The 9,290-nt window shown below is 36.7% G+C and overlaps 1 protein-coding gene and 1 pseudogene across 1 annotated transcript in view; one reads left to right on the top strand and one right to left on the bottom strand.

Moving 5' to 3' along the window:
- The window catches only part of LOC102871837, an 11,024-nt pseudogene extending 8,800 nt beyond the window's left edge, over positions 1-2,224 (top strand).
- Positions 2,225-2,773: 549 nt separating this feature from the next.
- The window catches only part of LINC00843 (long intergenic non-protein coding RNA 843), a 38,890-nt gene continuing 32,373 nt past the window's right edge, over positions 2,774-9,290 (bottom strand). The window contains exon 7 of the mRNA XM_006897697.1: positions 2,774-2,889. Within this exon, the coding sequence (XP_006897759.1) occupies positions 2,774-2,889 (116 nt within the window). The remainder of the gene's footprint in view (positions 2,890-9,290) is intronic.

Genomic DNA, 9,290 nt, shown 5'->3' on the forward strand with positions numbered 1-9,290 from the left:
GAGCCCAGCAGTGATCACACCTTGCCAAATCCTTGTTTCTGAATGTGATCAGCCAGCTAACCTTTCCTGTCTTAATTTTGAACTAGTGAAGAGAATAAGTGATCACATAATGAGTTCACATGTAGACACAAAAGGCTGATAAATTGAGGAGATTCAATTCCTGCTTGCAGAAGTATTACATAATTTATTCCTACATTAGAGAAACAGCATCTTTTTTTCACAAGCCTTTACAACTCCTTAAATTGAATTGTTACTTCAAGTATAATAAAAGCACTGTAGTTTTAAAAATGAATTATTTCTATAGTGTGTTGTGCTGTAAAGGTTATAAACTTTCCAAGACTTTTGATTAGCAGTGCGAGGGTTCTTTGCTGTGTTTTCTTCCATTGGTTGTCTGAAATAACTGTTTTAAGTAAGATACATTAATATATCTTTCATGCAAATAATTTACCTTGGTTTTTCTTAGCAAAGTGTGTATTAATCTTGCAGCTTATGAAATTTGAAAGCATAGTTAGCTTACCACCACGATTTTATTTGAAAGAAAATCAGTGAGAAATTCTTTATTGATCTGTTATTATGCAGTAAGCCCTTTTGGAAAGGCTTCTGTTGTTTCAAGATTACATTCATTGGAGGTGTAGGCCTCTTTCAGGATAGAATTTGCTTCTTCCATTTTTCTATTGCTTACCAATCAAAGAGCAAAAGGCAAATATGTTGGAAATACTGTATTTGAACTGTATACTTTCCAAGGGATTGTTGGCGCATTCTCTGTAGATAAATAGCTGAGGTTGGTATCTGGTACTTTTAAGTAGGGAAGAATTAAATGTTCTCACTGTAAGCATATTGCCTCCACTACACTTAAAATATAATGCAATGACATTTAATGAACCAGCTGTTTTGAACACTTGTGCCTTGAGGTGTTTTTCACAAAACTATTGATAATTTAATCATCTTTAAAAAAGCCATTTCAGTACTAACAGAGTTGCTCTGTAGCGATGTTTGTTTTCCAAGACTCTAAAATTGGTGGTATTACCCGCTTGTCAAGGCTTTAAACTATTAAGACACATAATTTCCCATATATAAGAAATACTTTTAAGTTTGCAGTGTGGCCTCTTCACAAGGGGGAAACACCATAATCTTGACAGCTTCACGGACTTCTCTGACCCACAGATGAAGAATCATGCATGTTTCCCTTGATACATAGTTCCCCATTTACCATTTAGAACAACTATTACAGAGGTATTAGGTAAAAATGAAAAAAATAAATTTTTAAAAAAATGTTCTAGGCATTCTTTTTTTTTTTTTTATGTGTGTACCATCAAATTGGATCTGACTGGTACAGGAGGCGATTGTTCCTCCTCTTTCAGCAGAGCATCTGGTGGATTTGAACCGCGCACCTCTGGGATGTGCAGTGCAGTTTCCTGCCCCTGGGCCACCAGAGCTCGCCGAGTAGAACATTTTTGAGGTGTAACAACTGTACTCCCGAGCTTAAATTATCCACTATGCTAACAATGTAAAATACTCTTACATTTTATACTTCTCTCCATTAAAAGAGTAGTTGTTGCCTGTATTTATAAAATGCAGTAGCCTCTGATTAGGCACACAGTTTAGAACAAGATGTTACTAGTATAGTTTGTGAATCTTAAATTAGCAAACAGTACTTCAGTTTTCACATCCTTTTCACTTTGGATACGTTCTCTTGCAGAAAGAGTGTATTAAAATTATACACGTGTGTGTGTGTGTGTATGTATACAGTATGTATTTTGCCCTCTCTGGTTTTGTAGTTCCTAGGACCAAATGTGGCACCACCATTCCTTTTCACTCTGAAATGGAGGCTTAGTGGTTCGAACTCACCAAAGGAGGATGAGCACTTTCTTCCAGTGGAGGATCAGCTGAGTTGAGTTGGTTCTGACTCAAAGGCATATAATAGCAATATCTTTTTTTTTTTTTTAAAAAATTTAAAGCTTTTCTGCCTGTTTCCCTCTAGAAGGCCCTAGATTGTTTTCCAGGCACAGTAAATTTTAGTTCAGTATTTGTAATCTGCAGTGTGGTTTTACTAATTTAAATGAGGAAACCTCTTGTCCCTTTACTTGAGAAGCTAGCATATTCTTAATTATAGAGTTACCCACTGCTGTTGCTGTCTACACATGGTGCTTCTCCAGGGAGTTTACAAGGTTTTAAGTGAGTTGACTGCTTCCTCTTTGTCCCTTAGAGCATTTGGTCAACTTAAACTACTAACATTATGGTTAGCTGCTCAACCCTTAACTGATTATGCCACCAAAACCAGTCCTTGTCACTGCATCAATTCTGACTTGGTATTTGAACCACCTGCTTTTCAGTTAGCTGACGTGTAATGCTATACTCCACCAGGGCTCTTTAGTTGTAGAATGGTTAATCTGAAATATCCTGAGGTTTTAGTGTCAACACTTGTATGAGAAGATTGCATTACCTTTTTATTTTTTCCATAATTACAGGGTTTATTATTGCAGCATTACAGATGCAATAGAGGAAAATGTCAGGAGCAATTTTCACTGTTTAGGTAGATGTTTTTAATATGTGGTAAAGTATTGACAATAAACATGGCCTGTAAGTGGTTTTCCAGTTTAAGCCATGGTCTTGGTGAGCCTTCAAAGGAGTTTAGCTGGTTTTCATCACAGCAAAACAGAATCTCCCAACTTTTTAAGTAGAAGGAAGAACAACTCCAGATTAGATTAATTTATTTATAAACTAATTTGGATGACCATCGAAGTGTCCTCTTTTCACAAGTTATTAAAAATCTTCAGAGTGACTGCTGGATCAAAGAGCCTTTCATGTGCTCCCAGTTATTATATAAAGCATAGAGGCTGGTAAGTGTTAGTCCTGCTAGACCACCACGTGCTACTCCCCGAAGACCACCTAGAAAAGGGGAAGAAAAAAATGAGACTGCATAGTATACTAGGTTAAACAAGAGGTAACATTCATGCTTAGAGACACTGCAAAAATAGACATTTTTACTTTTTATTAAAATGTACATAGACAAGTCTCCAAAAATCACTTACATTCATTAAAGGTGTGTCACCTTTAAAGAATTTCATCTGTTGAAAATCACAGGGTAGAACATACACCAACTCAGTAATTTCTACATGTACAATTCAGTGAATTCTTATAATTACACAACCATCAATGCCATCCTTTTTCAATTTTTAATCCTACCCATATAGACTTGCTGCCCCCTAAGCAATCTTGTTCATAGTCAATGTGACTTCATACTAGATTTTTAAAAGAGCACAATTCTCAAGGCAGCTACTAAGAAATCGTCTTAGTCATGAATTCAATAGGATCTAGGCTTTCTACAGCTGGATGAACCTCAAAACCACTGTCCTGAGACACAAAGATAAAAGCAGCAGTGACAAGAAAGCTGTTTATATTTTTGCATATGAAATGCCCATGCACACAAAGAAAACAAGCATGAGATGCATAGTTTATAAAAACACTACCACAGTTTATGCATAAAAAGTGATTACGTGTAGTTAGATCCTGAAGGAACACTGGTCTCCCACACCCTCATAACAGGGAAAGTCTGGTGGCCTAGTGGAAAGGAGATCTGTTGCCAACCCAATGGCAGGTGATTTGAATCTACCAGCTGCTCTGCAGAATGATGTTTCAACTCCAGTGTGATTTACTGGAAGGTCAGCTATCAGTGAGTTCAGATTCGATGGTACGTAACAAGAAATAAACATCACATTAGTTGGGAAAAATATTCAAGGACTACACCTGAAACAACTACTGACAAACACTAAAAGGGTAATGAAACCACTACGGCCCTTCTTTATAAAGTTGGGAACTACTAGGTATATGTCCCATAGAAGTGAGAGCTGCAACACAAACTGATATATGCCCATATTTACAAGAGCAGCAGCATTTAAAAATAGTTGAAAACCCAAGCATCTAACAACTGGCTAAAGAAACTGGTACAGTCAGTCACACGGTGTATTCTGCAACACTAAGGAATGAGAGAATTCATGAAAATGAAAAACTACAAAATGGAACCGTTAAGAAACATAAGCTGCCTATCACAAGACAATCTGAAGACTTCTGGTATAGAAAGGGAAAGGTTGTACATACAAAGGGTTGTACACAATATAGGGAGGGGAGAGGCATACACAGCAAGGACTTGACAAAATCAATGGCAGTGTTATAAAGCAAGCCTATGAATGCATGTATGGAAAACCAATATGATTCTATCCAAAAAGAAAAAATATATTTTGGCGACACACAGAACAGAAAAAACAGGTATCTAATTTGAAAGGCAAGGCCACCAACAGTCCCAAACATAATTAAAGGATGCCATAAAAAGCTCTTATAATTGTTATGGTGAAGAAACTCCTTTAAGAAAATGAGTTGCTAAACCCAAGTTAAACTCCACAGCAACAAGGGTACCCAAATTGGTTTTTAAAAAATGAAATGTTCTCAACTGCTCTCAAGGATCATAAATGCCAGGTAACCTTTATGTTATGAATACTGGAGATGTTGTGTTAGCTCTGTGTGACCGAATTCTGTGAAATCCGGTGGCACTGCTCAAACCCACCAGATGACTTCAGCTGGCAAATAAAAAGAGCCACTCCCTGTAGGAATCCTGCTAGTCTGAAGATTCCTGATAGACTTTCACTTCCTCTCTGGGTTTCACTATAAAACACCAGTTATTTTTAAAACAAGTAAAAGGGAAAGAGCCTGTTAAAACAGCTGTCAGACCATATTGGGGAACAGAAGTACTGAAAAAAATTACTAAATGAGAGCTTTGTCTTTAAAATCCGTATCATTTCCTTCTACTAGCTTGGCACATTTACACATGGCATTTGAGTTTTGTTGAAAAATTACAAAAACTGGAAAACTATTTGTAGGGGTTAAGCTACCGAAATCAAAGTTGCTTGAATCAAGAGAATGCAACAAACAAAACTGTTAAAAAAGAACTCTATTAAGTGCACATTGTGGAAGAAAAAGGAAAACCTTCCTATGTAAATGTTGATTTGTTCAACCGAACAAAGATGGATAGTGAGTAAATATGGATGAGTAAATATCAGCATGTTAAGTCAGCAAGTCAGAATGGCCTACCTTGTCAATATGTGTGTACCAGACATACCTCAGAAACCATTCTCTTGCTGACGCAAAACTTCTGATATGGATATAGTCTTGTAAAGTAAGGGTCAGCAGCAAGTAAGATAAATAAACATCATCTTGTGACTCTAGTCAACATGCTTTTATGCTTATAAAAAGTCTCAAAAGCCTTAAGGATGTACAAGTAGGGAGGGCATTCACCTTAGCCTTTTGACTACTTTTAAGTAGTTCATCAACTGGTGTGCAGAACACAGAAGTGCAAAAATACTACATCTGCAACCTAACTTAAAAAAGCATAAATTCAATTTATTAAGAATCAACCTCCTAAAAGTGTAACAATGAATGAAGGATATCTAAAGTCTCTGTGAACTTTCATTAATATAAATTTAAAATAAAAAATTTAAAAACAATCTATTTTTGACAAGTCAGTAAAAACATGTAGATACTGAAAGTCAAAAATTCCAAAAATAAAACTAGAAGTCACAGAAGAATAAATACTAGTGGATCTGTATTGGCACTTGCAAGGTTCGGTTACCTACCGGAGGGATGCTGTGAGCAGGTAACAACTGAGTGGCACTGGGTTGTTTCCAGGGAAGGACTAAAGGTGCAGTTAAGGATAAAACTACCAACTGAAAGGTCAGTGGTTCACAATTACCAAGTGGTCTACAGAATGGTGTGGTAGCCCCCTTCTGTAAAGGTTTATAGTGCCAGAAAGTAAATCTTAGCCTCTGAGAAGCAAAGGCTAGTACATACTTTTAACTATTTGAAAAATGTGAAGAAACATTATTAACCTCTATGTAGTAAAACAGGCTATTGGCCAGAAGCAGTTTCAGGTATCTACTCTGGAGATAAATGATGGCTACAAACTTTCAATTGGGAAAAGATAATCAATGGTCTAAGAATTGGAGCAAAGTGGCTTGGGTAAAGGTTAAATGCAAAAATTCTTTAAGACAGAAGTTAACATTAAATGATCTGTAATTATGCTCAGTAATAAGCATTCTATTTAACTTGCTTCATTTACACTCAAACTTGTGAAATGATAATCAACACTCAAATTTTATAAGATGAAGTATAGTACTAATTTACAATGATAATTTTCAAAAGGTCATAGTTAGTGACAGGTAATGGTCTAATTTACTGTAGGTCGTCCTTCATATTTATGCCTCTGAAAGACAGTAAATATAGTTTAAGGTTTTTTCCTTGTAATAAAACAGGTCACCTTTGGAATTTTATAAAATTTCCCAATGCTGTTTGCAACACATGCATGCATGTATGCTCACATAAACAGAGTGCTTAGGTAGAGACAAAATTTACTTTTTATGGCTATGAGAGTTTAATTTTGGAAGAGGGAGAAAATAATTAAATGTCTAAAAATTTTTTTAACATTGAAAGACTTTAGGAGTGGACAAAATGTAAAACTCGAATTGGTGGCACAAGGGTAACATTAAACAATGAAGGGTTCTACTGGTCCAGATTTGTTTAGAAAATATAAAATACTTAAAAACAGAAGGTTCCATAAATCTTTAACTCCATCAACTTTTGAACAAGACAGGAGACTTGCAGCTCATACTGGACATGGTGGTCAATGGCCACCATGAGTGGCAGCTGCTTCTATGCCATGGGACAGACAATGACACTCCAAATCAACAGTGCCCACCACTGTGTCCAGCAAAGCTCTAAGTCCAAGAATGCAGGAATTCTTATCAAACTCAAAACACACTATGTGTAATTTATAAGATAAAAGGACTTCCTTGTACTAATAATATTTCTAACAACCTCGCTAATATAAATTCTGGAAGAAAAACAGTTCAGAAGAGAAAAAATATACATAGTAATTTTATGTAAAATGGTGAGTGAATCAGTTTCCTTTGCAATTGTAGAAAAGGGGAAGAGGTAATTAATTTTCTGCTAATTCAGAATTCTAGCACCAGCTAACAGTTTTAGCTTCACTGAAATCACTCCTAGGCACTACTGTTGTTACTAGGTGCTGTTAAGTCTGACTCATAAGTGATCCCATACACAACTGACCCAACTGTGCCTATCTTGTGCCATCCTGATCATTATTTAACACACTTGAGTCTTCCTAAAGTCACTGTGTCAATCCATTCATTTGGGGTCTTCTCCTTTGCTGACCTTCCATCTTTCCAAGGAATAGCCTTGCCTAGCTACAAGTACAAAGTATAAAGATGAGAATCAATCATCTTTGCCTCCAAAGAGTACTCTGACAGTACTTTTCCCAAGACACATCTGTTTGTTCTTTTGGAAGTCCATTGGATATTAAGTTCTCTTCTCCAACACCACAACTCATAGGCACTGATTCTTCTTCTGACATCCTTATTCATTGCTCAGCTCTCTGATGACTGAGAAGATCATGGCCTAAATCAGGTGCACCTCAGTCTTCAAACTGGCTTCACTGTTCTTCAGCATTCTGGAGAGGTCCTTGACAACAGAATCACCCAATTCAGTATGTATTCTGATGTATTGACAGCTGGTACCAAGTGTGCTGACTGCTGATCCAAGGAAGATGAAATAACAGCTTCAACTGTTGGCCTAGTGGTAAGAAACTGCACTGTAATGCCAAAGGCATGTGATTCTCATTCACCTGCAGCTCTGCGAGAATAGGATGGGCAATCTCTTCGCCTGTGATTAACTGCCTTGAAAATTTGCTCAAGTGTCAGCTATGTGTTGGACCCAACCAAAAAAACAATAATCCTTTTTCCATTTATAATGTTGGCTGTTGGTCCTGTAGTGAGGACCTTTCTTTTTTTCATGCTAAGATGTAATCTATACTGAAGGCTGTAGTCCTTGATCTTCTGCAGTGTTTCATATCCTACTCACTTTCAACAAGAAAGGTTGTGTTATCTGCATTAATGTGAATTATTTGCTCAACATAAGACTAAAAGGGAAGAATAAAGGTATAACCCTAATACACACCGTTCCTGATTTTAAACCATGCCTGATTTTAAACCATGCAGTATTCCTTTGCACCATTTGGACAACAGCTTCTGGGTTTAGGTATAAATTCTGTATTAGCACAATTAAGTGTTCTGGGATTCTCTGTCTACTCAATGTTAGCCGTATCTGATCTGATCCACACAAATACCTTTGCATAGTCAGTAAAATACAAATAGACATTCTTTTAGTATTCTTTGCTTTCAGCTAGGATCTATATAACACCAGCAGTAATGTTCCTGGTGCTGTGGCCTCTTCTAAAACCAGCTCAAGTATCTAGTAGTTCCCTGTCAATATACTGTTCTAGCCACTTTTTAAATGATCTTCAACAATATTTTGTATGCATATAATGAAGGCATCATCAGTATATTTTATTAATTTCTGATTTAAAATTCAAGAAAATACAGCATAAGACTGAATTTTGAGGGGCAGCAATTATAGGTTTAACTCTAATTTCCAACACAAGGATCTGAAAAAGACATTAGGCAAGTTCTAGTGTGGAGGAGTAGAGCCCTGATGGTACAATGATAAAGTATCCTGCCGATAACAAAAAGGTTGGTAGTTCAAACACTCTGTGAGAGAAAGACCTATGATCTGTGCCTGTAAAGAGTTCAGCTTAGAAAACCTGATGGAGGCAGTTCCACTTTGTCAGATGATAATACTAGGAGTCAAATCAAATAAAAAGGTTCTGGAAAGAAGCTTACAGTTAAAGAATAATTCTTGTATTTCTCCAATGAGCGCAGAGAAGCCACAACGTCAAGATACAAAGAGCTGAACGGAAGATTCCAAAAGGCAGCACGGGATGGAAAGCAAAATATTACAATGAAATGTGCAAGGAGTTGGAGTCAGAAAATCAAAAGGGCCAAACTCCAGTATTTCTTAAGCTCAAGGAACTGAAGAACAAATTCAAACCTCGAGTTGCTATCATCAAGGATGCTTTGGGCAAAATATTAATGATCTGGGAAGTATTAAAAGAAGATGGAAAGAATATACAGAGTCATTTTATTGAAAAGAATTGGCCGACACAGAAGAATTTAATGAAATAATGAGCAAGAGCCTATGGTGATGAAGTTCAAGGTGCTTTGAAGGAAATAGCAAAGAACAAGGCCCCAGGACAGTATACCAATTGATAGATATATTTCAACTAACAGATGCTGCCCTGGATGTGCAAAGTTGTGCCAAGAAATCTGGAGAACCACCACTTGGCCAATTGACTGGAAGAGATCTATATTTGTTCCCATTCCAAAAAA

This window comes from Elephantulus edwardii, unplaced genomic scaffold, assembly GCF_000299155.1.
Source record: "Elephantulus edwardii isolate Elephantulus edwardi_28Jun2011 unplaced genomic scaffold, EleEdw1.0 scaffold00213, whole genome shotgun sequence".
NCBI lineage: Eukaryota > Metazoa > Chordata > Mammalia > Macroscelidea > Macroscelididae > Elephantulus > Elephantulus edwardii.